General features: G+C 44.2%; 1 protein-coding gene across 1 annotated transcript in view; it reads left to right on the forward strand.

Moving 5' to 3' along the window:
- The first annotated feature begins 9,270 nt into the window (after nt 1-9,270).
- The window catches only part of LOC135256025 (multiple PDZ domain protein-like), a 49,010-nt gene continuing 31,017 nt past the window's right edge, over nt 9,271-27,263 (forward strand). Inside the window, exons 1-15 of the mRNA XM_064337897.1 lie at nt 9,271-9,802; nt 11,748-11,841; nt 13,387-13,553; nt 15,874-16,077; nt 16,668-16,807; nt 18,009-18,222; nt 20,482-20,610; nt 21,465-21,653; nt 22,147-22,249; nt 22,392-22,480; nt 23,709-23,922; nt 24,881-24,960; nt 25,619-25,774; nt 26,136-26,288; nt 26,996-27,169. Coding sequence (XP_064193967.1) covers nt 11,829-11,841; nt 13,387-13,553; nt 15,874-16,077; nt 16,668-16,807; nt 18,009-18,222; nt 20,482-20,610; nt 21,465-21,653; nt 22,147-22,249; nt 22,392-22,480; nt 23,709-23,922; nt 24,881-24,960; nt 25,619-25,774; nt 26,136-26,288; nt 26,996-27,169 — 2,025 coding nt within the window. The 5' untranslated portion in view covers nt 9,271-9,802; nt 11,748-11,828. The remainder of the gene's footprint in view (nt 9,803-11,747; nt 11,842-13,386; nt 13,554-15,873; nt 16,078-16,667; nt 16,808-18,008; nt 18,223-20,481; nt 20,611-21,464; nt 21,654-22,146; nt 22,250-22,391; nt 22,481-23,708; nt 23,923-24,880; nt 24,961-25,618; nt 25,775-26,135; nt 26,289-26,995; nt 27,170-27,263) is intronic.

The following is a 27,263-nucleotide window of genomic DNA, read 5'->3' on the forward strand; positions in this document are numbered from 1 at the left end:
TCAAACCTGAATTTAGTTAAGAATTGTATGCTATGTCTGTGCTTTAAATATATATACAGGGATTTTTTTAATGTACTGTATTGTCCCAAAACACTGTCTAGACGACTGGACTAAAAAAACAGATCGAAGTCAAAAGAAAGTTATGGAACATTAAATCATACTCTGCGCTGACACCGAATCATTTCCACTTGAGTTCAACTATTGATCAAATTATTTTAACAATGGTGAATTGGTCATGGCCCTGAATATGTTTATGGTTGGCTAACTCTTAAGGACAAGGCTCAGATATAAGTTTACAGAACTCTCTGCATAAGCTGCGGATCATGACTTTCACAAAATGTGTATTCCGAAGCCCAAACGAAGACCTCAATTAAGCCAGCAAGATAATTGATCTTTGGGTCGGTCAATGTTGGGCCACAGGAACTGAACTGCAGCTGTTGAGAGTTTTAGACTCTCGGGGGCTCTTGGTGTCGTTTTATAACAAGCATAACTCAAAATAATGAAAATCGTATAATTAATAACTGCTATTTGGTTATGGACGGGTTGAGGTCAAATGAAAATCCATGGACTTCCCATCCTTTCCCGGTCTAAAGGTGAAACGTTATGGAAATGAGGAATATCCTGCGGAATATTTGTATTCCAGAGACCGTGGGAGCGTTTTTCCCCCTTTGGCGCAATCAAATGCCATGTAAATTTCAAAACCAGAACAGAATCCATTACCATAAATGAAAATGGAAATGTCCGTGTGACCGCAGCGTTAGACGGGGGCCAGTCGTCCATATGGTGCTGGACTTGTATCCCACTGGGGTATGGGCCAGGAAGCAGGGAAATTAATTACCGCACACCTTTGGTATCAATAGCTAAAACATTGGAATGTATCAAACGAAACCTTTCAAGGCTACTGTGATAGGGGAGTTTGATAGGGATTTAGTATACAAATAAATCAAAATCACATTCTACATATCAATAGACCCACGATTGTCTTAGTTCAGACACAAAAGAGTACGAAACAAAAAGTAAAAATTTTATATTCATGTACCATCCCAATAGCTATCACACTCCCTCCCCTCTCTTACTCTCTCTCACACACACACATACAAGTACAATTACCACAGCATTATTTTCCCTTTTATTTCCACTATAGACAAAAAAAAAAAAAACAGCTAGCATCACTGGTTGCTTATAATACCTTTACAGGAATATTCATATTAAGTAATCAACACATCTCTGGAGCTCGTCTGGTTCTTTCTTTATGCAATTTTCCAGCACACTTGCCACTTTACAAACCTTTCTGCTGTTGATTGGATAATGTTAGCTGAAGAAGACAATGCATTTACTGAATCTTTGTCCAACCCCTAATAAGTTCCTGGCGTAATCAAGATAAGGGTGGCATAATTGCTGTATCAAAATGCCTGGATTCCCGCATTGTATTCTATCAATTTATTTATTTATTTTGGCAGTTTCCAGTCAGAAAATTAGCATAAATTAGGAGAAAAAAATAACACAGGAGACAGACTGGATGCCTGGGTAATCAGGGGAATTTTTGGAACTGTTAAATCACATGAAACGGAGTGATATTCATCAAACCTTTAGAAAACCTTTATTTACCGAATGCACAATTGCACACCAAAGTCTAGTTCAGCCCCCGTCTAGTATAGACGTGCAATGGAGATCAGTGGAGTCAAAATGTCCTCATGCCACAGCATTGCCCCAGTTTGCCTTCTCATGCAAGCGGGCCAGGTCCAGAATGCCGGCTGTGCTTTTTCACACCCCACCAATGAAAGCCAAGCACGGGTTCGAAGCTCAGCCACTCGGTCACTGGGTTGCTTCGGTCTGATGTCTTCATCCCGGTATTGATTTTGCGCAACGGAGCTAGACTGCGCTCGGTACACTGAGCCGTTCGTGGATGACGGGGTGGCATAGCGGTCATGTCGCTCGGCTAGCAGTCCAGAGCATTGTGCCGGCGCACTAACGGACAAACCCTTGAGCAAACGACCGGGCGATTTTTTTTTTGAGTGAAATATCCAGCTGCAGAAATGGGTGTGTAAAAAAAAAAGAAGTGCTTTATAAGTCTCTGGGCGCCGTTCTGCACGCTAAGCAATATGCGACTGCGTAACAATAATGGCCGAAACAGAGGGGGAACGACGATAGCTTGACCAGCAAAGCATCTGCTTTGCTCATGCCGAAGTGTCTGCTCTAATAAATGACGCACGGATGAAACCGTCGGTTCTTTTTTCAGAGGCAAACCCCTACGTCTGTTCGGAGTTAAGCGTCTCGGTTTTGTATAAACCGACCAACCCCCTCTTTTCGGGCCCGTGGTTTTCTGATCTAAGGCAGGGGGACCGAAACGCTCGGGAATCTGGAAACAGGGACACGCGGCTTTTTTCCCCCCCAGTAATTCAGCTCATACTGTTTTCTGCAGTTCCTAGGCTGAGGTAACATAGACATACTCCTGCTTTCAATCAGCCTTCGTCCCCAGCATTGATTCAAAAATAAACACAAAGATTGAGTTTTTCTCTGCGCAAATACAGTTTGGCAAGTTCATTTTGGTGATTGCTGAAATTCACAAACTGTGTATGTAAGAAGAATGAGTGAATGCATATGACTGAATCCAGGCTGTGTTTGCACTGCACTTACCGATAAAATAAATAAATAAATAAAATAAATTATAGAAAAACTGGACAAAACACCGTGGAGAACAATACAGTTTACACAAACAGTGTACAGGCAGATACTGTGCATGCTGTATACGATACATTGACAGTTTACTCAAAAAACGCTTTCTGTTACCAGGAAATCAAAGTACAGTGGAATATGGAAAAAAAAACAAAAAAACATTTAATCACAATTAAAATGTTAAATGCAAATTTGCTTGTGCAGGCTATTATTTCATCATCAGTTCATAGCTACATGCAGCCGGAGGCTTGAATCTATTTTGTCAGTGTGAAGTCAACCATTTATTCTATGAAGGAAAAAAAGAGATGTGGATAAAATGTGCTTTCAGTGAGATTAAACTTTGTAATGGTGTTACTTTGGGTTCATTATGTACAGCCATACCAGGCATAAGAATTATGTCATCCTGGTGGTATGGCTGATTGATTTTAAAAAATTAAAAAAACACTTGGCTACACAGTTCTTTAAAAAATAAAAATAAAAAACTAGAATTTAATCTCTAATATTTCTATTTGTCAGTCTGCCAGGACAAAATACATGCAGACAAAAAAAAAAAAAAACATGAAAAGATGAGTATTCCTGTAACCACTCGTTATCTCTTTGCTTTCAGAACTTGACATTTCCAATTCATACGCTATTTTCCTCCTTTCCATTCCCGTTTAACTTCCTGACCCAGGAACGCTATTGTCGTGCCTATCATTTATAAAACATTTTGCTTGTTTACCTTTCTGGAAAAAAATTTTTTTTCCCTTTTTGGATCAAAACAAAATGGCCGTTGTCTCTTGCACTGTAGTGAATCACGCTGAGAACCTTAAAAGGCCGCTTTGCTCCACACACTGAATACAGCTGAAATACAACCCTGTTCAAAAGCGAATGCATGACATTTGGATCAATGGCTTCATCATAACAGCACCACTTAGGCAATGTGTGAATGGCATATTTCCATCTTTAGGAAAACACCACCTTCATTTACAAAGGCCCTCTTCTGTATTTCACATCCTTTGGTCCTCTATACAATGACAAATGACACCTGGAGTGTCATATCCTCACCACTAAATTTCCTGCAGCATCATTCAATAGGTGGTTTTAACACCATCTCCAAGCAAAAGGACCCCTCTTTCTGCTGTCCACTGAGAATGCCTGTTTGTAAATACCATTTATACTCGTCTTTACGACGTTTATTCCACTACCGTTGTTCAACACTAAAAAACTAGCATCTTACGGTTCCAGTTGATAGCAGGGACATATATGTGTTTACACACACACACACACACACGCACACTCTGTCATACACGCACACACACACACACACACACACATTTACATAACCAATTATATTTTCGGCTATCTCACGTGCATGCTTTATTCTATTACAGTGTATACTTCATAATGTATATTTGCATTTATAGATTAGGCTTGTATGACATATGTAATAGCATATGTTATACTGTATATTAGTTGATGTGCCAGCAAATCGGTCAGCAATGCTATTTTAGTGATATTATCTACACTCCAACGAGCAAGTTGGCAAAGCTTAATATGTTTCTATTTTAGCATATTTATTGTGCAACTGTATTTGTGTGGGGGGTGGTATGGTGCGGGGGGGAGGTGGGGGTATTGGAGAGAAAAATAAACATTGGTGAACCAGCTGGCATGTAGTCAGCCTTGCTGAATGCACATGTGAGGTTATAGCGTACACGTTACATTGGTTCAGACCATGTGAAGTCCAGTTAAAGCTGCCCCTGTTTTTCCTAATGCACACAAACTTACACAGATCACAGCAGTTCTGCAGTCGTGATCACATTAAAATATAAACACGCACACACACACACACACACACAAACACGCACGAATGCACGCAAGTGCGCACACATGCACTAACACACATACACATGCACACAAACACACGTGTACACACAAGCACACACATGCACACACACAAACATACATGCATGTGTGCACACACACGAGCATATACACACACATGCACACACACACACACACACACACACACACGCATCCACTTCAGTCCTTAATAATAGAACATTTTTATTTATTTATTTTAATACAGAGCAGTTATTTGATGAAACCTTAATTACATTCCTCGGTTTGAATAATGTGTTTCATGCAAGTGCATAAAGATGAAACTAGACAAGGGAATTGATCCTTTAACCTTGGAGAAATTAAAGTAGAAATGCTTGGTTTTTAATTTTGCCAAGCTCAATTGAAGAACACAGCTTAAGGTCTTAAATATGCTTTTCATTCTATGAAAATAAAAAAGAATATTTCAAAATGAAAACTTTTAATGGTATGTAAGCACAATGGGCATGCCACTTTCTACACTAGAGTCGGTAGAATCAATAGTAATAGAATTACAGGAATGTTACAGCTGTTGTTGAAATAGAGTAATACTGACAAATTTACACAAGAACCTTGTGGAAGACTAGGCAAAACATTGAATATCTGTATTGAATTTCAGCAATGGCTCAAGATTGTGTATGTTCGAAGATGAGGGCAGTCTACTAAACATTGTCATGCAGTAGAAATTGCACTGTGGTAAATGACACTTTGAGTATTGTGTGCATTGCAAAGCCAGCCAAAAATCCATGTACACAAATTGATTTGTTGAAGCATGAACATTATACTTCTTTTCATCTGTGAAGAGGTCTGCTTTATTTGCCTGGGTCACAAATAAGCACAAATGCGTTTGTTTAAACTGAGCTATTTCGGGAAATGTATGTGCAGACAAGAAAGCCCAGCCTTCAAGGCTTTCAGAAATGCGCTGTTGTGTCTATCTGAGAAGCACGCACGCGATGCACGGGCCATGCTTGAACTGGCGTACCCACTAAGGCTTCTTTATTTGGATGGAATCAGACGGGTCAGGCTCCGGAGTTTCCGCTCCGAAGGGTCCGTGTGCGGTAACAACGGGCCGATTATTCACGGCTAGCGGCTCGCTAGCGCCCGTGCTCTTTAATGCGAAGGAGCGTGGGCTCGGGCCGCTCGGTCCAAATAAAAACCTCCAGCCACGAGCGCTAAGCTGCTGTCTGTTTTCCCCCTCTCTCCACCAAAGTGTTGCGCCTGTTTAATGAAGCAAGTTTTATGTTTGTCTCTGCAGACGGTTTGGAGTGGCCCACTGTGCGTGGAAAAAAAAGGTCTGACTGCACTGCACTGCACTGCAACCGGCGGGCTTTTCATCTGTCCCCCGTTGCGTTTGACAAATCTTTTGAAGTACCGCAGGTGGCCTTACATTGTGAGCCATTAGCAACCATTCTGTGTATGTAAATATGCTGCCAGTGGAGACAGAAATACAAGATACCAGTGGAGTATCTTGTATTGAACTATTTAGTCTTGCACAGTGAGTCACAATAGTGAGTTATTTTATTTTGTTCTATGGAATGTTTCTCTCTTCTTGCAGCAAATGATCTTTTAAGGTTGCGTCCCCTTCATGAGTCACCGCTGTTTGATATACTTCTCTGGTAGTCTGTGCTCGGACATTTTTCAAGTCAATTCGCAGAATTCGGAACCCGATAAACAAGGCTTCTCTCATCACAAAATGAATCACCCAGCGTTTAATTTACCGAAGGACGGCAGTGACAGAAAAACAATCACGGAAGAATATTATCAAAATAATGTCTAGGGTCTTGTTTACATTTAAGAGAAAGTTATCGTCATCTCTCCTCTGTGTATTTATATTTCAATCCACACTTCTGTGTGTGGTGGGAGGTCCTGTAGGGGTGTTGACTCAATGCAATGTATTCAATTCTGTTTTTTATTTCTATAGCACTTTTTACAGAGAGCTGTTGCAAACTCGCTCGATAGAGTAACAAAGCAAGAGTCACAGCAAAACGAGAAAACACCAGGCCTGAACCCCGAAATAGGAAGTCCTGAGAAAACCCTCAAACGGCGGCAAGAAAATACTCCCTGATGGGAAGAAATCTCGAGAGGAACACGGCTATAGAGGGGGAGCCCCTCCTCCACTGGCCAGCCTGGTGTAAAGGAGCAGACAGCAAATAAAATGGGTTAAGCAGGTCACAGCTGAGGTGAAAACTAACAGGAATAATAGAACACGAAGCGTGTAGTGTAGTTTAGAGGAGTTGGATGATGAGAGCACTGAATGTACTGAAGAGTAGAGTCTGACTGTAGCCTCATCTGATCGGCTCACGCAGAGGGTACCTGCCTCCCATTGGCTTGTGTATCGCCCACCGTCCATTTTGTTTTGCGGGCCTTTTAAAGTGCACTGCTGTCTATTGCAGGTAATAGCAGTCGAGCCCCTGAATTTAAACCGCGCAGGAAGACAGGTTTCGCCCACAGTTTTTCACACTTACATCTAAGGCAATTCTGTAAATACTGAAGTGGTGTGAAATTACAATGGAACAAGGTACAAGGTTAAAAAATGACAAGGTTCAACGTATTACAAGGTGGAAACATTTTTTTTTGATGGTGTGTGAGACCATCAAGCCCACTCTTGTTGGAAACAGACTGCTCATCCTTGAGCAGATTCAGCCGTTGCTACCTTGCACTTGCTTGGCTATTTTTGAGCACAATTCAACAAAAAAAATCTGAATGGTAGGTATTTGATGTGTACAAAACATTCTCTAGCATGTAGTGCTACTATGTGGTTTCAGGTCTTTTTTTTAATGGTCTCTGCATGATATTATATATTGCTACCCAAAGGTTCTTCATGCCGTTGCTAAACAGACTCCCATTTCCATGAAGATACACGTAAAAATATACTTTTCTGACATCCTCTAATGCAACAGGACATTCACTGACGTGGCTCAGGTCAAATGCGTCTCTCACAGGTACACTGTAACAGCAGTGACTCACCTGAAACCTTATACTGTAGGTGTGAGATTAGGTCCAAAGCCCCACAGGACTACTCCGGTAAACCACACACACACACATATGTCCACACGCAAGTAGGGAAGTCTGCAGAGGTCACGGACCGGGACTAATTTATCCGTTCTCTTGCCATTTGTGTTCGGCTAGCTCCATCTCCTCATAAGCGACTTCAAGTCAAGCCTTTATAATATCAGTGGAACATAATGATTCAGAAATGTTTGAATGACAAGGCGCACAAAAACCACCCGCAGTTTAAAAGCCATGAATGCCAGTTAAAGGCGAGCTGCTGCACAGCTGAAAGAAGTGTAACATGCAGCGATAATACACATTGTGAGCAACAGCTACAGGCAGGTGGGTGGCACACTATGCTGGTTAGGATTAATGTCTCTGTGTTGGTGCTTTAATGGGGTCTTCTGGGATGATAGATGCATTTTTCTGCACCTGCCCTGTCATATTTAATGTGGAATTCGGGAGGGACAGCTGCAACAAAAAAAAAGTGCAACTTTGTCATCAACATCTGAAAGTATATTTTCATAAGAAGCAAGCATATCACTGTTATTGTGTGAAAAATCTCATTCTTAGCAAAATCTAGATAACAAAACTGCTACTCATTTGCTTTGTTTTGTTTTGTTGAGCCATGACCCATTAAGCCAACTGCCTTCCTTTCACTGGCACAACTCTGGTGTGCGAGTGTGTGTGTGTGTGTGTACATGCGCGCACCTTTACTGAGGCATATTATAGTCATTATCATAGTACACAGCTGTACATATGTAATTACTCATGGGTTGGGTACAATAAATACACTCCACTGCTCTCTAGTGAAAATCATCTTCAAATCACAAAGGGAGTTTGCTTGCACATGCAATTTATGTACTTAACTATGACAACCAGGTTCTATCAACTGGCAAACATATTTCTAAAACAAGAGCACAATTCCATTAGCCGGAATCTGAGATAACATACAAATCATTTCATCGTGTGTCTATGTACAATTCATTAATTTAGCAGTGTCAGTATGCAAAGTAGGGTACATACAAACCACAGGATTAAGTAAGCAGTTGTGTTGCAGCTCAGTGGATGAGCTAAGACTAACTGTGTGTATGTGTGTGTGTGAAAAGAGAGGGGGGCAGCGAGAGAGAGAGAGAGAGATTTTACAGAATGAAGCAAAGACCAATAAATGGGGCAGTCATCTCTCCTTGATGTATGAACTGCCACAATGCCATCAAGTGGAGAAATAAAGAACGCAGCTTATGTGGATGAACATCAAATGAGTCCTCTCTCTCTCTCTCTCTCTCCCTTCCTCTCTCGCTCTCTCTCTCTCCCTCACCCTGTTTTTGTGTGTGTGTACCAAGGAATTCTGGGCCCCTGAAAAAATGTTGCTTGGCCCCCCCTTTTTTAATAAAACAACTGATTTCTTTATTTATTTAAATCTGTGTCCACTCCCCCCCCCCCCCCCCCCTTCACCCAAACTAGCCGCACCCTTGCATGTGTGTGTGTGCATGTCTGTGTATGCGTGTATATGCATGTGTGTGTGTGCATGTCTGTGTATGCGTGTATATGCATGTGTGTGTGTGTTTGTGTGTGTATGGAGGGGGGGCACAGCATGCCCGTCTGGTGCAAAATGCATGTTCCCACATTTGACACTTATTCAGTATCTGTGTTGTCCCAGAGGGTTCAGTCAAACATGCTATGTCAACCAAGGTCACGACTGTGGAGTGTTTACACCAATCCATAGCGCTCTTTATATTAGGACTATGAAGAGAGATGAAATCTGTGCCCTTGCTAAAGTGGCTTCCCAGCGCTGACGGATAATCACAAATGAATCTAATCAAATCTATTTACTCTCCGTTTCCTCGGGGAGGAATATAATGGAATAATGATAATGTGAGGACATAAGGACATGCGGATTGGCGGGAAAACAATAACATTTTTATCACACACAACAACCATATCGCTTGTAAATCCTTCGACTTCAGGCTAAAATTTGCAGGTAAATTATGTCCGTGAATATTGAACCTATGGCACCTGGCAGAAATTAAAGCGCGAGGTAGGCTACCACCGGTTGTCATGGCGTCCACCATGCTGTGCCCGTGACCTCTGCCGCGCGCTGTGATAAGCTTGCAGGTGGCACTGTCGCTGCTCAGCTCGCGGCGCCGCTACTGTAGAAGATGCGTGGAACGGTGCCCGTCGCATTCCACTTCAAAGCCACAATGAACTGTCAACTGCAGGAGCTCCGCGGGCTAGGAAGCGTCCGACACTGTGTCTAAGAGAAATTGACTACGCCCATGTAAGTTTCTAGTTATTCTACCACACTTCTCTCACGTCTATTTATGTAGAACATAAATCCTTTGGCTGTAATAAACCAGACTTGTTGGCAACAGTTTATGAATACTATAGGCTACGCAAGCGCTGTGGATGGTCACGCTCTCTCATCGATTACAGCCTCAGTGCAGATTTTGCTTTTGTGCACACACACAATTAACTTCTGGGAAGGTTTTATACTGTCTGAGTGAAGAAACGGTTTGGAACAAATTGTGCATCTGTTATGTATTCCCGACAATTATCTGCGTGGGACGCCTGCTGCCGCTCTGCATGAGAAACAGAGAAGGGTAGTGGTAGAGTAAAGCGGATTGCATTTTGCGTGTGCAGCAGTGTCAATACAGCATTCGGTTCTAGTAGATAGATTTGGCCAAGGATGTTAGGCAAGCAAAACCAAAAAACAACAACAACGACGACGACTAATAATAATAGCTAATAATAGGCTAGTCTAACATAAATAATGAAGTAAGCATTTCTGTGTGTTATTGAAGTTTCTGTGTTCCACTGTTGTTACTAAATATCTTCAACAACGAAGAGTGCTTGCAATCTTTGCAAATGTTGGAATCTAAAGCTTTCACAACATTTTAAAGCGATTCCCTAGTTCACATACGTCCACCTAAATACATGGTGGGTTGAGGAAACTGCCGGTCACTCGCTCGTTAACGTAGAACCGTTGTTGTTTTTCGCTCTTATAGGCTACCACAGTTTAAATTGTTTGCATACCCTTGATACCTGCTTAAAAGGTAACGCAATAAAACCAGAGGAGGGACATTTACAAATAATTTTCGTGTCATCAAAACCAGTTGCAGTTTTTTTTTTTGCGTATTCTGTTGTAAAGCCATACGTCAAAGTCAATTAACATGTAGTGCCCGGTTAAGGCAATTTGCAGATGTTAATCCTAGAATAAGAGCATTAGACCCAAACAATCTGTGCCGAGGGGTACAGTGAAGCGCGTGAACATAAAGCTAGGCCTTTTCACCAGGTCAATTTCCTCTTCTCGAAACCTTGCTCAAAAACATAGGAACTGAAATGAGTGTCACCTTATGGATGATCGATTATCATAAATTTACATTTAATGTCGCGACTGCGACGTGTGAGTTGAGCTGTATGTGTATTCTCTAGTTAATACAGTGCATTGATTCGTGGTTCTAATTTACTGAGGGTCTGTAGTGTCTTTTGTTCGGAGTCTTCAGGGCAGTCCTTAAATGTAATCCGCAGAAATGCCATTTTGCCGCAAAAGATCAGGTTTGAAACTCTGCTGTTTTCCATACAACAACTACCCATTGTAATTCTGCCGCTGCCCTCTAACTCACATTGACACCAGTGACCAATGCTGCAAACCTGCCAACTGTTGGTCATGGATGAACTGTACAAAGTGACGATAAACGGTGTATTATGCTGAAAATTACAATTCTTTGTTTATTGAGGTTTTTTTTTTTGTTTTGTTTCTTAAATGTCAAGCCAGTGTGTTTTTCATCGGTCCAAATGCTATGAAAAACTGAACCATCTTGAATGTGCCATGTCTGGAATATTACACCACTGTCTGAAAAGCCCCTTTCTAAAATGAACATTTAGAGGCGAACCCTGGTAACATGGAGCTGGAGCCTGAATTCCTACAAGCCATTCTTGAGGAGGCCTGATTCGAAACGTTGAACTCAGTTTCATGAACGTCAGTTCAGCTTTTCACAAAGCTTTTTCTTCCTCAAGAATCTGTTTAAAATAATAATTACAACTTTACCGTCATGATAATGTTCACATTTGCTTATATTTTTCATTGTAAAAATATTTTTTAAATGTTAATGTTTTTTCTTTTTTCCTTAGCTCTTCATAGTGATTTCAGTGCAGGTTGGGCCTACATTACATGCATGTATGAATAGGGAAGCAGACACTGATGCTCTCTTTATATTTTGAAGATCTGCGGAGATGGACTTCCGCAGTCCCAGATGAGCTGAAACCACTGGCCTCGACTTGGAAGGGAAAAAAATAAATAAATAATGGAAAAAATGAGTAAGTTTCTTCTGAACATCATGCAATGCAATGCTTTGTTATATGTTTGGGGTTTTTTTTCTTTTGTTTTTAGCTGATTTGAGTTTCCTGGAAAGGCACTGCTTTAATTCCAGTAAAGGAATGCAGTCACCTGGGGTGAAATCAAAGCAGGATACCATATTTCACTTTTCAGTATGAATGCTTCCTTTTTTGCATGCTGCTGTGCAACAGGAAATAGAAGTCGATAATCGGCGTGTTGCTAAAGCTCAGGCATGCTACTGCGATCAGGTTTCCGTCACGACAAATGCCCTCTCGTGATTAAGGGCTAGCTTTCGGAAAACCGTTCAAAGCATTCATCATCACTTGTCCCGCTTCGCCCCGGTATATTCTGTCTGGGTCGGGTGGGGAAAAGTCGACATAACCGAATCAATATCAGAAATATCGCAGGCTGCAAATGTGTAGTTTTCCAGGCCGGGTTGTTGCCGTGGGGACGGGGGCGGTGGTTGATATTGGCAGCAGGAAATTTGCACTTAAGGCTCGAGATCGCTGCGTTTCCCGAAAACGCTGAGGGAGGGAATACATTTGAACAACAAGGTGAAGATTCTCCCGTTCCGCATACATGAATGGATTATATACAGCCCCTGCTCTTAGATGAGACTGTCTAGAGGGGGGGGAAAAAAAGTTAGAAATAATTGACTTTCCAGTTTTAAACAGGCCCCATGGTCACCATACGCCTCTGCTAAGCCAATTTCAATGACAGCATTGGGTTGGTTGTAGCAAATTGGAAAGTATAGGGTATGTGTGTTTACACCTTGTGCTGGGGAGCTTCATAAGTAACCTTTGGGTGAACCTTAAATCCAAGATGGCTGCCAGTGGAACTACGACGACCGTTGCGACATTATGCAAATCACTTTTGAGGGGCGGGGCTTAGGTGCGCAGGCAAATGGCTTTGACCATTCCCAATCCAATAAAACCCAGCGTGAAGGGATTCTGGGATGAAAGCCATGCGGGGCTGCTTTAGACTGGATTTAGAAGCGGCTTTGTACACCCGCGAACGAACATGTTCCTTAGCATATGTTCATGTGTGTTCTGTATGTGTTCACGTGTTAATATTCAAAACAGCCTCACAGCTGCCATTGGCTGGCACTATGCCAGAATAATTATGTAGAATAAATGCTGGTAGAATGATAGCTACCAAGATGATGATGCCCTGAACAGTGAACAACAGTTCAATAATGTTATTAAATTACAGTCTGTTTCATAATAAATTAATGAATCTAAAACTGTATCAGAGAGTTATCATGATGGAGCATCCACTGTGATTTCATTTGATTTCACTGGTTATACTGAATGACAAGTGGTCAGAGTTTTGTTCACACAGTGTGATACCATCACAATATGAACTGCGTGAGACTCAGGCGATAGTGATAAAATTGGGTAGCGATAACAGTCATATTTAAATCAAGTCATCCTGAAGTCAATTCACTTTACTCGCTTAAATATTAAATCTGACCTTTTCATAACCCCACCTCGCCCCCCCTTTGCCCGCTTTCCTGACTGTGGCAGATACCCAGCATGCCTTGCAGGCGGTGGAGCGTCTCCAGGCCAAGCTGAAGGGGAAGGGGGAGGTTCCCGCGGAGGAGAAGCTCAGGACGCTGAAGACGGTTCTCCAGAGCCCCCTCTTCCACCGGATCCTCGCCGTGCAGACGTCCGGCCTCCTCCCCCAGGCCTGGGTGAGTGCGCGGAGGAAGGAGGCCTGGTCCAGGTCTTTAAATCAGCTCCAACCATACACTGTGTGTGTGTATGTGTGTGTGTGTGTGCATGCGTGTGTGTGTGTGTGTGTGTGTGTGTGTGTGCGTGCTTGCGTGCACGTGTGCGTGTGCGTGTGCGTGTGTGTGTACCTGTGTACCTGTGTAACAGTCATTTTAATGGTATGAGGTATCAGCTACCCGCTAGTGTTGGGATTCTGTCGTTCTGCTACGCGGACCCACTGGCTGAATAGAAGCCACACACCGGTAGCCCTGTGGTTTGTGCAGTCTTTTGGAGCACGCTTCTCTGGTACAGCGGCAGAAACAAAGCAGGGTCCGGCTCTAGAAGACCACGCTGGGTCTCTGTTCTCCTCGACGGATGCCGGTGGATACTGCTTTCCCATAGGGCATGTCCAACTTTTGTGAATTTGAGCAAAATCACGAGATATTTCATTTAAAAAATACTGCAAGTGCCCGAATGTTGTCTTTGGGTTCACTGGGATAAATTGGGACTTTGCTGAGATCAGTTCAGGAACATTCTGACCCTCACATTGTGGGAAGCTCCAGGACATTTTTGCCCTCTCTCAAACCTAGGCCGACCAAACGTCCTTTTTCCCAGGCATTTCCTCATTTTGAGTCCGAAAATATCTGTCCAGGCGGATTCCGAAAAATGTCGCTTTGGTTTTGCTCGTTCCATAGACTGGATATAAATGAACAAATAGCCTAGTATTATATCCATAGCACCCACATACCCCTCTTCTCTGTTTTTGAGATCCAATGTATGGTCATCTTAAGTCAAGGCATGCTAAGGACATTAGCACTATATATATATACAGCGCATAATGCTCCTCCGGTTTATTAGAGTAGTCAAACAGAGAAGTTGTTGTGGCATTGTTAAGTGAAAATATGGATGAAATGTGGTACCACTGTTTTCGATTGTATAATTATGTTTATGTTTTTGTTAATGCAGTAAATGTGTTCTGATATTGAATTTTTCAGTACATTACCACATAATGTCATAGTATTTTCAGTTTGGATGATTTCTTTTATTGATCTTTTTCAATCCCCGTGAACGGTCCCCCACCACTTCCGAAGTACGAAAATAAAAAAAAATAAAAATGTTTGAGGTAAAATGTCTGTGGGGTTTTCCTTGCGGTGACAGAACAAAGAAGAACAAAGAAAGACATGTTTTGAATTCCAACTGTCGCTGAGCGCGACGGAGCTGAAGGCAATTTAAAACCGCTTGCTGACTAATTTAAGCCAGAGCTATCAGGAACAAAAGTGCAGTTTTGGGGTTTTGTTTCTTTTTGAGGGCTCGGCAAGTCTGGGTTCGCCGAAACCCCCCCCCCGTCTGGGAGTTACTATGGCAACGGCCTGCTCCGGGGGAAAAAAAAAAAAAACTGCGGTGACTGTGCTGTGTGAGGTGGGACAGAGACGGTGTCTTTAAATGCGTGAGAGCCGAACTGGAATGCTAATCTGCTTACCCGGTTTGACCGACAAAGCCCACGTTGAGCAGCAGTCACAGGCCTTGCAGGATCACTCACGGACCACGTCTTCCGTGGAGCTCGTTTTTCTAAAGAGCCAGCCACCAGTGATATCTCCTAGCCCTTTTAAGGTGCGAGATCACAAGCGTGCGCTTAGAATGTTCTTTAGTCACAATCACCGCTGGTGACTCAAAGCAGTGTCAGAGTTCTAGAACGCTGACTGACTTGGAATTTTGAAAAAAAAAGAAAGAAAAGTAAAACACTACTCTTCAAAGGGTTAACCATTACCGATTCATATTGAAGGCAGATACGTTCACATAGGCAGGTGCGTCAGTGTAGTACAGTGGCTAGGCAGCTGGACTTGTCACTCACAGGTGGGGCACTGCCATTATAGTAGGCCTACCTGTGATCAGCGCATTTAGAATGAATATCCTATCCAGCCATATCAGTGGATTGTATGTAAAGATATGACTTGTGTGTGCTGCTGTGGACGTGAGTGTGTGTTTAAAATGCTGTGTGTTGTGTGTGCTGCTGTGGACGTGAGTGTGTGTTTAAAATGCTGTGTGTTGTGTGTGCTGCTGTGGACGTGAGTGTGTTTAAAATGCTGTGTGTTGTGTGTGCTGCTGTGGACGTGAGTGTGTGTTTAAAATGCTGTGTGTTGTGTGTGCTGCTGTGGACGTGAGTGTGTGTTTAAAATGCTGTGTGTTGTGTGTGCTGCTGTGGACGTGAGTGCGTGTTTAAAATGCCGTGTGTTGTGTGTGCTGCTGTGGACGTGAGTGCGTGTTTAAAATGCTGTGTGTTGTGTGTGTGTTCGCGCGCAGGGGAGGACGGAGCGAGCGTCGCCGTGCCTGAGCAGCGGCCTGTCCCGTACCGCCGCCCTCAGCCTGCCGGCTCTGCCGCGCAGCGACTCGTACGAGTCCGCGCTCTGCCGCGGCGGCCCCCCCGGCGACCCCCCCGCGGCGTCGGCCTCCTGCGGCGACCTGTCCGCCGCCCGGCTCCAGCTCGTCCTTCAGGCCACGGCTCAGGTGTGACCGAGCGCCGCCGCCGTCGAGCGTGCTGAAAGCACACCTTCGCTCGGGAGAAAAAGCCTGGGCCGCTGAGCTCCTCGCTGTGCTCGCTCTGCTCAGTGTGTTCTTCTAGAGATCATGGCTCAGTGTAGCAATGTGCCACTTAAAGTTGGCTAATTGATTGGCCTAGGACGGAGTGTAGCACAGTGGGTAAGGAACTGGGCTTGTAACCGAAAGGTCGCAGGTTCGATTCCCGGGTAGGACACTGCCGTTATACCCTTGAGCACGGTACTTAACCTGCATTGCTTCAGTATATATCCAGCTGTATAAATGGATACAATGTAAAATGCTATGTAAAAAGTTGTGTAAGTCGCTCTGGATAAGAGCGTCTGCTAAATGCCTGTAATGTAATGCCTATAATCAAAAATAAAGAAACCGTTTTTGCAACAATACTTTTTTTTTTTTCAGTGAAGAAAATGAGCCATGATTATTCCTGGAAGATAAGATTGTGCAGTAGGAGTAGAAACAATTGCATGTGCTCTTTGCCGCTGTAAAAGGTAACGGTGTGGTGTTTTTAATATTCGATATGGCCCCGGGTCTTTATGCAGGGCCGCTACGTGACAGACATCGAGTTCCTGAAGCCCGTCTCCGGCGAGCTTGGCTTCAGCTTGGCGTCGGTGAGCAGCGAGAACCGCGATGAAGGGGGCATATTCGTTCAGGAGGTACAGCCGGGCAGCAACGCCCATTGGTAAGCCGTCCCTGTTATGAGTGGCTTTGCGTGTAGCATTTGAGAACAGGCATTTCAGTGGACAGACAGTTGTGCATTTGCTTCCTAGCATGTAGCTCTGTTTATTTTTTATACTATTATTGCACGCTACTCAAGGAACTACTGTATGTGGAGTTGTGATCTTGCCTCAGATGTGCGTGTGAGTGTGCGTGTGTGTGCGTGTGTGTATGTGTGTGTGTGAGTGTGTGTGCATGCGTGTGTGTGCGTGTGCATGTGTGTGTGTATTTTCTGTTTTTCAGTGTGACCCGTTTGGGCCAAACTAAATTAAAAAGGAAATACATAGATTTTTATTGTTTGTTTCTTATCACAATTCTGGAAACACTGCAGTTCCGTACCTTCAGGGGGAAAAAAATGGAGTTAGATTATTTTAATATTATATTTGCAAACCAAATCGTATCAGAATGTCACATTGATCAAAATCCACATCCTTATTACAGAATGTTTGACTACATTACTCTTATAAGGACATCTTGGCATTAGCATATAGATGAATTTAAAGCGGACGGCGAAGGCCAGTGTGATTTAAAAACACATCACAGGATTTGGGAATCCCTGGGTAGGCTCATTACAGGAAGTGACTGCTATACAGTAGGCCTGGACTGAGAGAGATTCCTTCTGATATAATTGTACTGCTGTTGATTATTGACCCGGTCTTACAAATGGAATGACCAGACACAAGCCATGAGACCAGCTGGCTTAACAGTCTCTAACAAAATAAGGATCCTCAGATGAATTCAGCTAGACCCATTACAACAGATTTGGTATTTGGTATTTATACAAATAGTTTATTGACCCATTATTGACAGCTAAAGCCCACTGAAAAAGAAAACTGATGATCCAGACTGCTGACAACCAGCCGGCTTTGTATTTTATTGGTGTGAAATGGTAGACCGCGTCAGGATTTTAATGGAACTCCTGGACATGAAAAATGGGTGGATAATAATCAATAAAGATGAACCTGTTCTTTGTGCTACAATGTAAAAATATGTGAATGTGAAAAACGTGTATGTGCTTTCATTTGGAAAATAAAGGTGATCACAAAAAACTTGATGAAATAGTGCACAGAGAACTAAGCGGTCTGACAGATGTGAGGAAAAGGCCTGTGTTGGCTGTACGATCCCTGCTTGAATAATATCTTCTTCTCCGTGTGGCCGATATACAGCAATGGGACCCTGAAGCAGGACGATCAGCTCTTAGCCGTCGACGGGCAGCCGCTGGACGGGACCGTCTCCGTACAGCAGGCTGTGGACCTGCTGCGGAATGCACCGGAAAGGGTCCAGCTTACCGTCGCCAGAGGCCCAGTCCAGGAGCTGGACAGCCCCGTGCTGTCCATCAAGAGCTCCTCAGCCAATACCCTGCCGCCATGTCAAAACACGGTAACGCCCCCCCCTTTGCCCTGTTGCACACACGGCCACTTGCCAAGCTCACCCTTTATCCTTTAGTCGATTTGCACTGCTGTATCTTCACTTGTGTTTATCAATTCCAAGACTAAAGCTCAAATTACAGTTATGTGTCATTACATTGCATTATATTTCATTTAGTAGACGCTCTTGTCCAGAGTGAATTCCAGTGTAAAAGTAGGTTTCCAGACAAGCAGGTATAAATGCAACATCACTAAACTGCTAATGCAAGCTAACTGTGCTAACCAAGAATCAAATTATATATCACATATGATTATGGTGCTTACATCTGTACTCATTTCATTTGTAAAGCTGACACACTGTTTTAGCTCCCAAGCTTTTGAAGGAGAAAAAAAAACCTTTGCCTTTGCCCTTATACAAGACAGCAGTTCGATCCACCTGGATCTACATCAGGCCAGGGTATGAATTACATTAGTTCCATTTCAGTTCAGTCAATTCAGGATGTGAGCTGAACTTGAATTGGTTCATTGAGTAATCCTCACAGAACAATTACAGTGCGCTTTCAGTTCATGAAATGAATTGCAGTTCATTGCCCGTGTTGACTGAAATGAAATGGAATGGAACCCCGACTCTGCTGCTTGCATACTGTTAGAGAAAACACACGACTGCAATGGACAAATTTTTTTTTTTTTTTTTTTTTTTTTCTCTTCCTGCTCTCAACGAAGGCGGACGCTTTTTCCTCTGCTCCCTCCCTGCCCTTATCTGCCCCTGCTTGCTGCTCTCTTGTCTTGTGCTGCGTCTGTCTGAACTATCCGGAGCCTCTCTCTGCATTTCTCTCCGAAACCTAAAAGCATGGATCTGATCAACTGGTCTCTCAACGCAATTGATAGTATTTTCTCGACGAGAAGAACGGGTCAGGGAGAGCCCTCTTGCCCTGACGGAACGTTTGCAGCCAGATACACGATGGACTCCTGGAACGAGTGGAGGGTCGTGTGCCTGTCGATCCTTTCCGTTGAGGATGTTGAAGACGTTTACTTGATTGGAATTATGATAACAGGCTTTCTGCTGTTTGGAGCTGGCAGCATCCTGATTTATCGCAAAATGCCGAAGGCGTTGGCAGCACTAATTGGGAAGCTGCCCGCCATTGAGGGAACGGGCAGGGCTGTCAACACTCAGACTCAAGCGATTTGTGAGCTCAATCGCAAACTGGATGCGATTGGATCGCAAATTCGCATGACGGATACCAACTTGGAGAAGTTGTCGGTTCGGCTCACTGAAATGGGCCACTAATTCGGATGATTGGAACAACGCTGAGAGAACCACAGGACTAAAGGTAGACGAAAAATGCAGAAGTCTGCCTGAACCCAAAACAATCCTTATCCTCATTGGCTCCCCCACATCAGCCTTGGAAGGCTGATATCTCTCCACTCTCCTGGATTGTTATGCAGCCAGATGCTCGGCCCTACCCCCACCTCCCTGCTCCTATGGAACTTTGTCTCTGGATCAGGACTCTTCGAGGTCATCTCCACGGCAACGGCCGTGTCCTCGTCATCAGTATCAGACGGCAGAGACAATGTTGAGACTGTGGTGGAGATGAAGTCCATGGACTTACACACACACGCACATGAAAATAACACACACACCACCTCCTACTCAACGCCTTCTTGGCTCCCACCCCCCTCCCTCCCCGTTACAGTGCAGTCTGCTGAGGGTTGATGCGCTGCGCCTGAGCGGCTGCGCGCTCCCCCCAGTGTCTGTGCTGCAACACTTCCCCTCCCCGACACCCTACCCCCTACCACATGTGCAAGTCTTCGAGTTTTTGTTGTAATGTTTGTAATGTTTGTAATGTTTTTATGATGTTGCTATGTGCTGAGGTTTTTCTTCGTTTCAATGAAACGAGTGCCCTCTCGTTTCATTGAAAGGACTGTTTTTCTTCCTCCTCCTTCCTCCTGTTCTCTCATTTCTCATCTAATAAGTTGGCGCCGCAGATGGCTGCCTCGGTGTGTTGACCAAAGCAAATTCCTCGTATGTGTAAATGTACTTGGCAATAAATTCGATTCTGATTCTGATTCTGATTCTGATTCTGACACTTCCTCATGTACAGTACAGCTGTCGCGATGTAGCTACACCTCACGGTGACAAGGTTGGGCACCATCTCCCTTACTTCTAAAACGTCCCTGGTGGCGAAACCTCCCTTCGTGATTATGAAAGTCACAGGTAAGGATGTGTCTATTGTTCTGTGAGTGTCACTGGGACCGCCTGTCCTTCCCGCAGAAGCGCACGGAGAAGGTGGAGGTCATAGAGCTGCAGAACAGCGGGGCCGGTCTGGGGTTTGGCATCGTGGGGAAGAGGCGCAAGGGAGTTCTGGTGAAGACCATCCTGCCCGGGGGGATCGCTGATAAGGTTTGTGGAGAAAAACCCTCCTGCCACTTACACCTGACTTCCTGTACCTTACACGGCCTACCCATGATCCCCACATGCTAGATACGAATACCGTTTTAAACCTGCTGTTGCCAGGGAACTGCATTTGTGAAAATCAAGACTGTCATTGTGCTCTTTATTCAATCAGGAGATAGAGAGGATACCTTATTATTTTTATTTTTTTTAGCTGAAGTGTATTGGCGGTTTATGCTTTTATAATCTCCTGCACGGGTATGCTGAAGTAATAAAGGAATTGTGACCGGCATTTGGAAGAGGGTCTTGGTCCTCTTTATTCCTCAGTTGATTAATTCGGTTGAACAGTGCCTCTTCCAGTGAGCATCATCCCTCTGAACGTCCCCTTTTTTTGGACCCCCTCCGAGCCCCCCTCTCTGATTTCCCCCAGAGCGTCTCCAAGCTGCCTGGCTGGATTTGCTCTGTTAGCGATGCTTTGAGATGCTGCACAGCAGCTCTGCTGCTCGCTTACAGGTCCTGCTGTTCTATTAGATCAGCACTTTGTAAACACTCAGAACCGGTCCACTCTTGTAGATAATAGTTGGTTTGATGTGAAGATGTTCACATTCCTATATTTTTATGACATAACAGCACAGCGTTGGGGTTTTAGCAGACGGAGAGCTGAATGCCCTTCATTGATTGTTGACTTCTGAGGTGTATACAGTATGTAGAGCTGGATGAGGTACAGTGGAGGGTTTTACATGAAACTGATTATATACATCTGTGAGTGTGTCTGTGTGTGTGTGTGTGTGTGGGGGGCTTGTTGGAAAAATGACGGTGGTGCAATGTCCCCCCCCTCGCGTGTGCAGTCCCCCCCCCCCCAGGATGGGAGGCTGTGCAGTGGGGATCGCATCCTAAAGATTGGGGACACGGACGTGTCAGGGATGAGCAGTGAGCAGGTGGCCCAGGTTCTGCAGCAGTGCGGGAGCAGAGTCAGGCTCCTCGTCTCCAGGGGGGTCCCGGATGAGCCCCCCAGCCCCATTTTGGCTCTGGCCTCTGACAACAAGCCACAGGTGATGCTGCAAGGCCTGGTTTTTTTTACATTTAATAACTCAAAGGCAGTGACTGCTAAACCAAGATATTCAATTAGCACTTACAGTATACTTGCTGCTGTTGTACATTAATATCCAGTTTTATTTGTTTAATAGGCCTGGGACTGCTTTTAAGTGGTTTGGTATTTGACAAGAGTATGAAATCAGTCTCCTGACATTGAAAGCTTGACCAATAGGCTGATACAAATACTTTATGGTTTATTCATTTTTTTGCAAAGACATGATGATGTTTTGTGTTAAAAAAAGTTCCACTGTAATGAAGGGGAAGATTCTGAAGTGAAATGATCCCACCTCATTGGAACGCTGTGCTGCTGACAGGATGTCGTTGGTGCCTCCGTGTGGAATGGTGCGCCCGCATGTGGAATCGGGAGAATTTGGAGTGACGGGCCCGGTTCCCTGCCAGCCCTGCCTCAGCCCAACACGGTCCACCATTTTCTCCTTTTTCTCATCGCAGGGTTGCGGACACGAAGAGAAGGAAGCGTTTGAGGTGGAGCTCACCAAAGACGCTCAAGGATTAGGGATCACCATCGCTGGATATATTGGGGACAAAAACTCTGGTAAAAGTGTCCATTTCTTATGGAAGAAAGATATAAAGATACCTTTATATAGAGTGCCTACGTTCATAAAGATTACTGCATATGCATACTAGAAGTGTATAGCACGTGTCATTTTTTAAATTGTGTGTGCTTCTTGACACAGAACCTTCCGGAATCTTTGTGAAGAGTATAATAAAGGGCAGCGCTGTGGAACAGGACGGACGAATACATGTCGGAGATCAGATCTTAGCTGTGAGTATTTTTTTTCCCCCGCAGAATGTAAAACGTTGAATTCTGCTGTTAGCTATTCTACACTCACCCGCTCCAGAATTCAGAGATTTGGTTTCCGCACAACGTTCGATTAATTTCTCATTACGTCCCACCATTCAATTGTATATGATTATATGTATCACTGTGGATAATTTGAGAGGGGGGGGGGGGGGTGTGACAACTGAGGGTTCACGATGAGAGTGAGAGAACAGCATTAGATAATTGCAGATTTGATGATTCATTTGATTATTTTTTCAGTGGAAATTGCAGCTTCGTATTTTGCATTAATTATACACATTGCACTGAGGTAATTAGAATCGGTGGTTCTGACAAGGTTTAACATTTCAATTGTTGACCCACTCAAGCCTAATTAAAAACTAGAGAATGGTTTCCTGCTCGGTCTGAATATTAAACGAGTTAGCTCATAGACCAGTCTGAGATGGTCATGTTCTGACGCTGCTCTGCCCTATGTAATCTGACAGACCATTGCAAAGCTCATCACAAGCTTGTATTAAACAAACCCTGATGATATCCACTGATATCTAATTTTTGTAATAATGTTCTTTATTTGTTTTGTTATTGGATTGCGGCTGTCATTCAGCTCAGCAGAATATCAAACCCATTCCTTTGATAATGTTATATATTTTTTTTAATTTTAGATTAACATGACAGCTATGTTACAGGGTTATTGTTTATAATTATTGTATGTGTGTGTTTGTGTGCATATTTGTCTGTATGTGTGTTTGTGTGCATGGGTGTGTGTCTTCAATGTGTGTGTGTGTGTGGGCGGTGTTTGTGTTTGTGTGCTTACATACTTGCATGCACATGTGTGCGTGCATGTGCATGCGTGTGTTTTGTGTGTGTGCGTGTGAATGTGTGTGTGTGCGCGCGTGTGTGTGTGCGTGTATGTGTGTGTGTGTGTGTGTGTGAATGTGTGCGTGTGAATGTGTGTGTGTGTGTGTGTGTGTGTGTGTGTTGTGTGTGTGTGAATGTGTGTGTGTGCGTGTGTGTGTGTGTGGTGTGTGTGTGTGTGTGAATGTGTGTGTGTGTGTGTGTGTGTGTGTGTGTGTGAATGTGTGTGTGTGTGTGTTTTCTGTCGGTGTGTGTGTGTGTGTGTGAATGTGTGTGTGTGTGTGTGTGTGTGAATGTGTGTGTGTGCGCGCGTGTGTGTGTGTGTTTTCTGTCTGTGTGTGTGTGTGTGTCCCTGCAGGTGGACGGGACTAGTATCCAGGGCTACAGTAACGAGCAGGCGGTGGAGTTCCTGAGGCACACGGGGCAGACCGTGTTCCTGGAGCTCCGGCGTTGGGGCCTCCAGGCCGGGCCGGCGCCGACGTTACCCGCCCCAGTGACGGTGCATCGGGACCAGCCGCCCGAAGCCGGGACGGGCCTCTCTGGGTACAGGATGAGAATGGACGCCGTACCAGGTACAGCATCCGGGACCCCGCAGTTCAGTTTAAATCACAGTGTCGAGCTGTGGGTCCTGTGACCGCGTAGCTGCTAGCGCCAGCGCTACAGCGGGTAGCAGACGCGTGTCTGACTCTCAGCCTTCTGTGTTTTAACTGCGTATGAGTGTGTGTGTGTGTGTGTGAATGGTGTGTGTGTGTGTGTGTGTGCACTGTGATGGACTGGCGAACTGTCCGGGGTGTATTCCTGCCTTTCGCCCCAGTGCATGCTGGGATGGGTGACCCTGACTGGGAGTAAGCGGATTTGATAGCAGACGAATGGATGGATGGATGAATGAAATAGACACAGCGCACAGAAGAAGGGGCGGGGTTTACCAGTTGAGGGCGTGGCAAAGGCGTGGCTCTGCCATTAAAGGACCAATCATTCCCCATCCCAGCGCTCCAGCTGATTGGCGCAATTTTAAAGGTTTAAGGGACAACCTTTTATGCTTTTCATTCAATCATTAATACTGCAGTCATTTGTGAAAAAGCACTTTGTGAAGAAAACAAAAAAATTGTACAGTGGGGTAAAAAATGAGGCAATTAAGCAGAACTGCAGTAAAATCTGACTGCACAAAGGAATGTATAAAATGGAAATGTCAGATTTGAATATTTGCTTAACTTTCAATGTCATATATTTTTGGAATCCAATTTTGATTTATTGCACTGTGATGAAATTATTCTATTATTTAAAGATCCAACAGATGCATTTGCTGTACTTTATTTTCACAGGGAACATTTAATTTCACTTGTATGTTCAGCTCTGGAGATTTCACTGAGCTGAGTAATGTTTAACGTACAAATTGGCCGTGTTATATACGGAGTTACGGATGGGTTTTCAGTCGCTGAATTTTGGTCCTCAGCTTCCACAGCTGCCAGTGAGGGTGGATTATTTGGTGTTTTATGTTTTTATGTTTTTAATATGATTTTATTTTTCAAGGACCCAAGCTGACTGAGTCTGAAGAAGAGGAGCTTAAGAGGAAATGGGAAAACACCCTCGGCCTCAGTAATGAAATTGTGGTACGAGAAAGATCAGCGACTTCTGTCGCTCATTTTTAGATGCATCTTTATTCATTTCTTCTGTTTTATTGCCCAAAAAATTTGCATTCCATCTACATAATTACATTTTCATTGTTCTAATTTGAATGTGTTAAATACAAGCTATCATACAATTCACAATGCATTATAAATGATACATTTTATGAAAAATATGTAATACATAATGAGAAATATTATGAATTTTAATTCGTAATGTGTTTTTGTATTAGTTTTAAACCTGTAACTGGAAAGTATCTGTGCTCAGCCAGCTGAATATTTCTCAGAATATGGTCAGAGGTGGGTAACCCGGCTTCAAAGAGTAAAAAGACTGACCATGTATTTGCTCCACCAACCTGCACTAAACCAGCTGATTACAATAATTAGGTCTCCTATCATGCTGAAGAGTTATGCTAATTAGAATCAGCTGGTTTAGTGCTTGGTGGTGGAGCAAATACATGGTCTGTCTTTTTACTCTTTGAAGCCAGGTTACCCACCTCTGTTCACGGTCCCAGGGGAGATTTTGGCACGGTGACCTGCTTGCTGGCAGTAGCTCACTGTATCTGTAGCGTAAGGGGGGTAAAGGTGTGTGCTTTTTTAGAGGCCTTGTGTGAACGCCCCTCTCCCCGCCCTGCTGCTCCAGATCGCCCAGGTGGAGAAGTTCAGCGAGTGCAGCGGCCTGGGCCTCAGTTTGGAGGCCAGGGCCGGGGACCCCGGGCACCACTACGTCTGCTCCGTCCTGCCGGAGGGGCCTGTGGGGCGGAGCGGGAAGATCGCGGCTGGAGATCAGCTGCTTGAGGTAAAAACCGGAAAAATATGAATATGAAACAAAACTGACATAGCAGAACAGTTTTTTATGCTGTAGATTGAGGTAGACACTGCACACAGCAGGCAAACAGACAAACAGACAGAAGGGTAGACAGACAGACGGACAGACATAGAGACAGAAAGACAGCGTGGCGCAAGAGTCTGTTTACAAGATTGTGAAAAAAAAGAGCCTGTGCGTGGACTATAAAAAATATGAATATGAAAAAATATGATGTGGTAGAACAGTTTTGATGTCTTGTATCATGTCATCTAAAATTATATATATCGGTGACTTAGCCCCCTGTGTTTAGCGGGTGAGCTAATGCAGCCTGACTGCTCTTCTGTTGGCGCAGGTCAATGGCATCCCTCTCATTGGCGAGCCTCATAAGGAGGTGGTGAGCATTCTGAAGGAGCTGCCCGTGTGTGTCTACATGGTGTGCTGTCGCCCCGCCCACACCGAGCTGAGTGACAGCAGAGCCGGCCAATCCGGATCGAGTTTGTTGAAGGTGGGTCCTCTGAGAACAGTGTCTCTGTCCGTCCAATACAAATCAGTGCTTTCTGCTTCACCTCAAAGTAAGTTTCCACTATAGCTTCATAAATACTGTCACAAAACATAACTGTCCTGTGTTGACATATTTGTATCTGTCTCACCAAGAATGCTTGAATTGCTTGTTGAAATATTGGGGAATATTGTACTTAAAGGAAGGCATCTACAGTGTGGCTTTCATAATTCCTTCACCCATTCATTTGAGTGCAGTCATCTGTATGCAGCCTCTGTCTAAGGGAGCAGGAGGCTTGCTTCTGCATTTATCATGTGAAGGAGCAAGACTCTGAGCGGAACTAGTGTGATGTCATCAATCCACAAAGCACAGCAGGTGCGACGCTACGCAAGTGCTAACAAATGAACAGAAAGCGACTTTATATTCTACAGGAAACAACGTGACTCATGAAATAGAAACTGAGGCAAATTGATGAAAATGTGGAAAAATGTGTCGCACTTCGCAGCTCTGTGTGTGTGTTTGCGTGTGTGTGTGTGTGTGCACTTGTGTGTGTGTGTGTGTGTGTATGTCAGTGTGTGTGCTTCTGTTCATTTGTGTGTGCGTGCATGTGTGCATATGTGTGTGTGTGTGTGTTTGGGGGGTGAATGAGTGTGTGTTCTGTTTGTCTGCGTGCAAAAGTGTGATTTTTCATGGTCTCTAATCCCCACCTCAAGGCGCGAGGAGAGCTGGAAGACTGCATTGTGTACCGTGAGGACGGTGACGTTCTGAGAGATCACCTGCCGGAGGACTCGCCCGGGGCCGCTTTGGCCATGTGGGAGACGGAGATACAGGTTATCGAGCTGGAGAAGGGGGACGCTGGCCTCGGCTTCAGTATCTTAGATTACCAGGTGTGTGGACAAGAAACGCAGTGCTTAAAGGAACCAGCGGTGGGGTGTATTACGTGACACATCGTTGTGCGATCATTTCAAGCAGAAAAGTTTT

This window comes from Anguilla rostrata, chromosome 5 (genome assembly GCF_018555375.3).
Source record: "Anguilla rostrata isolate EN2019 chromosome 5, ASM1855537v3, whole genome shotgun sequence".
Lineage (NCBI taxonomy): Eukaryota > Metazoa > Chordata > Actinopteri > Anguilliformes > Anguillidae > Anguilla > Anguilla rostrata.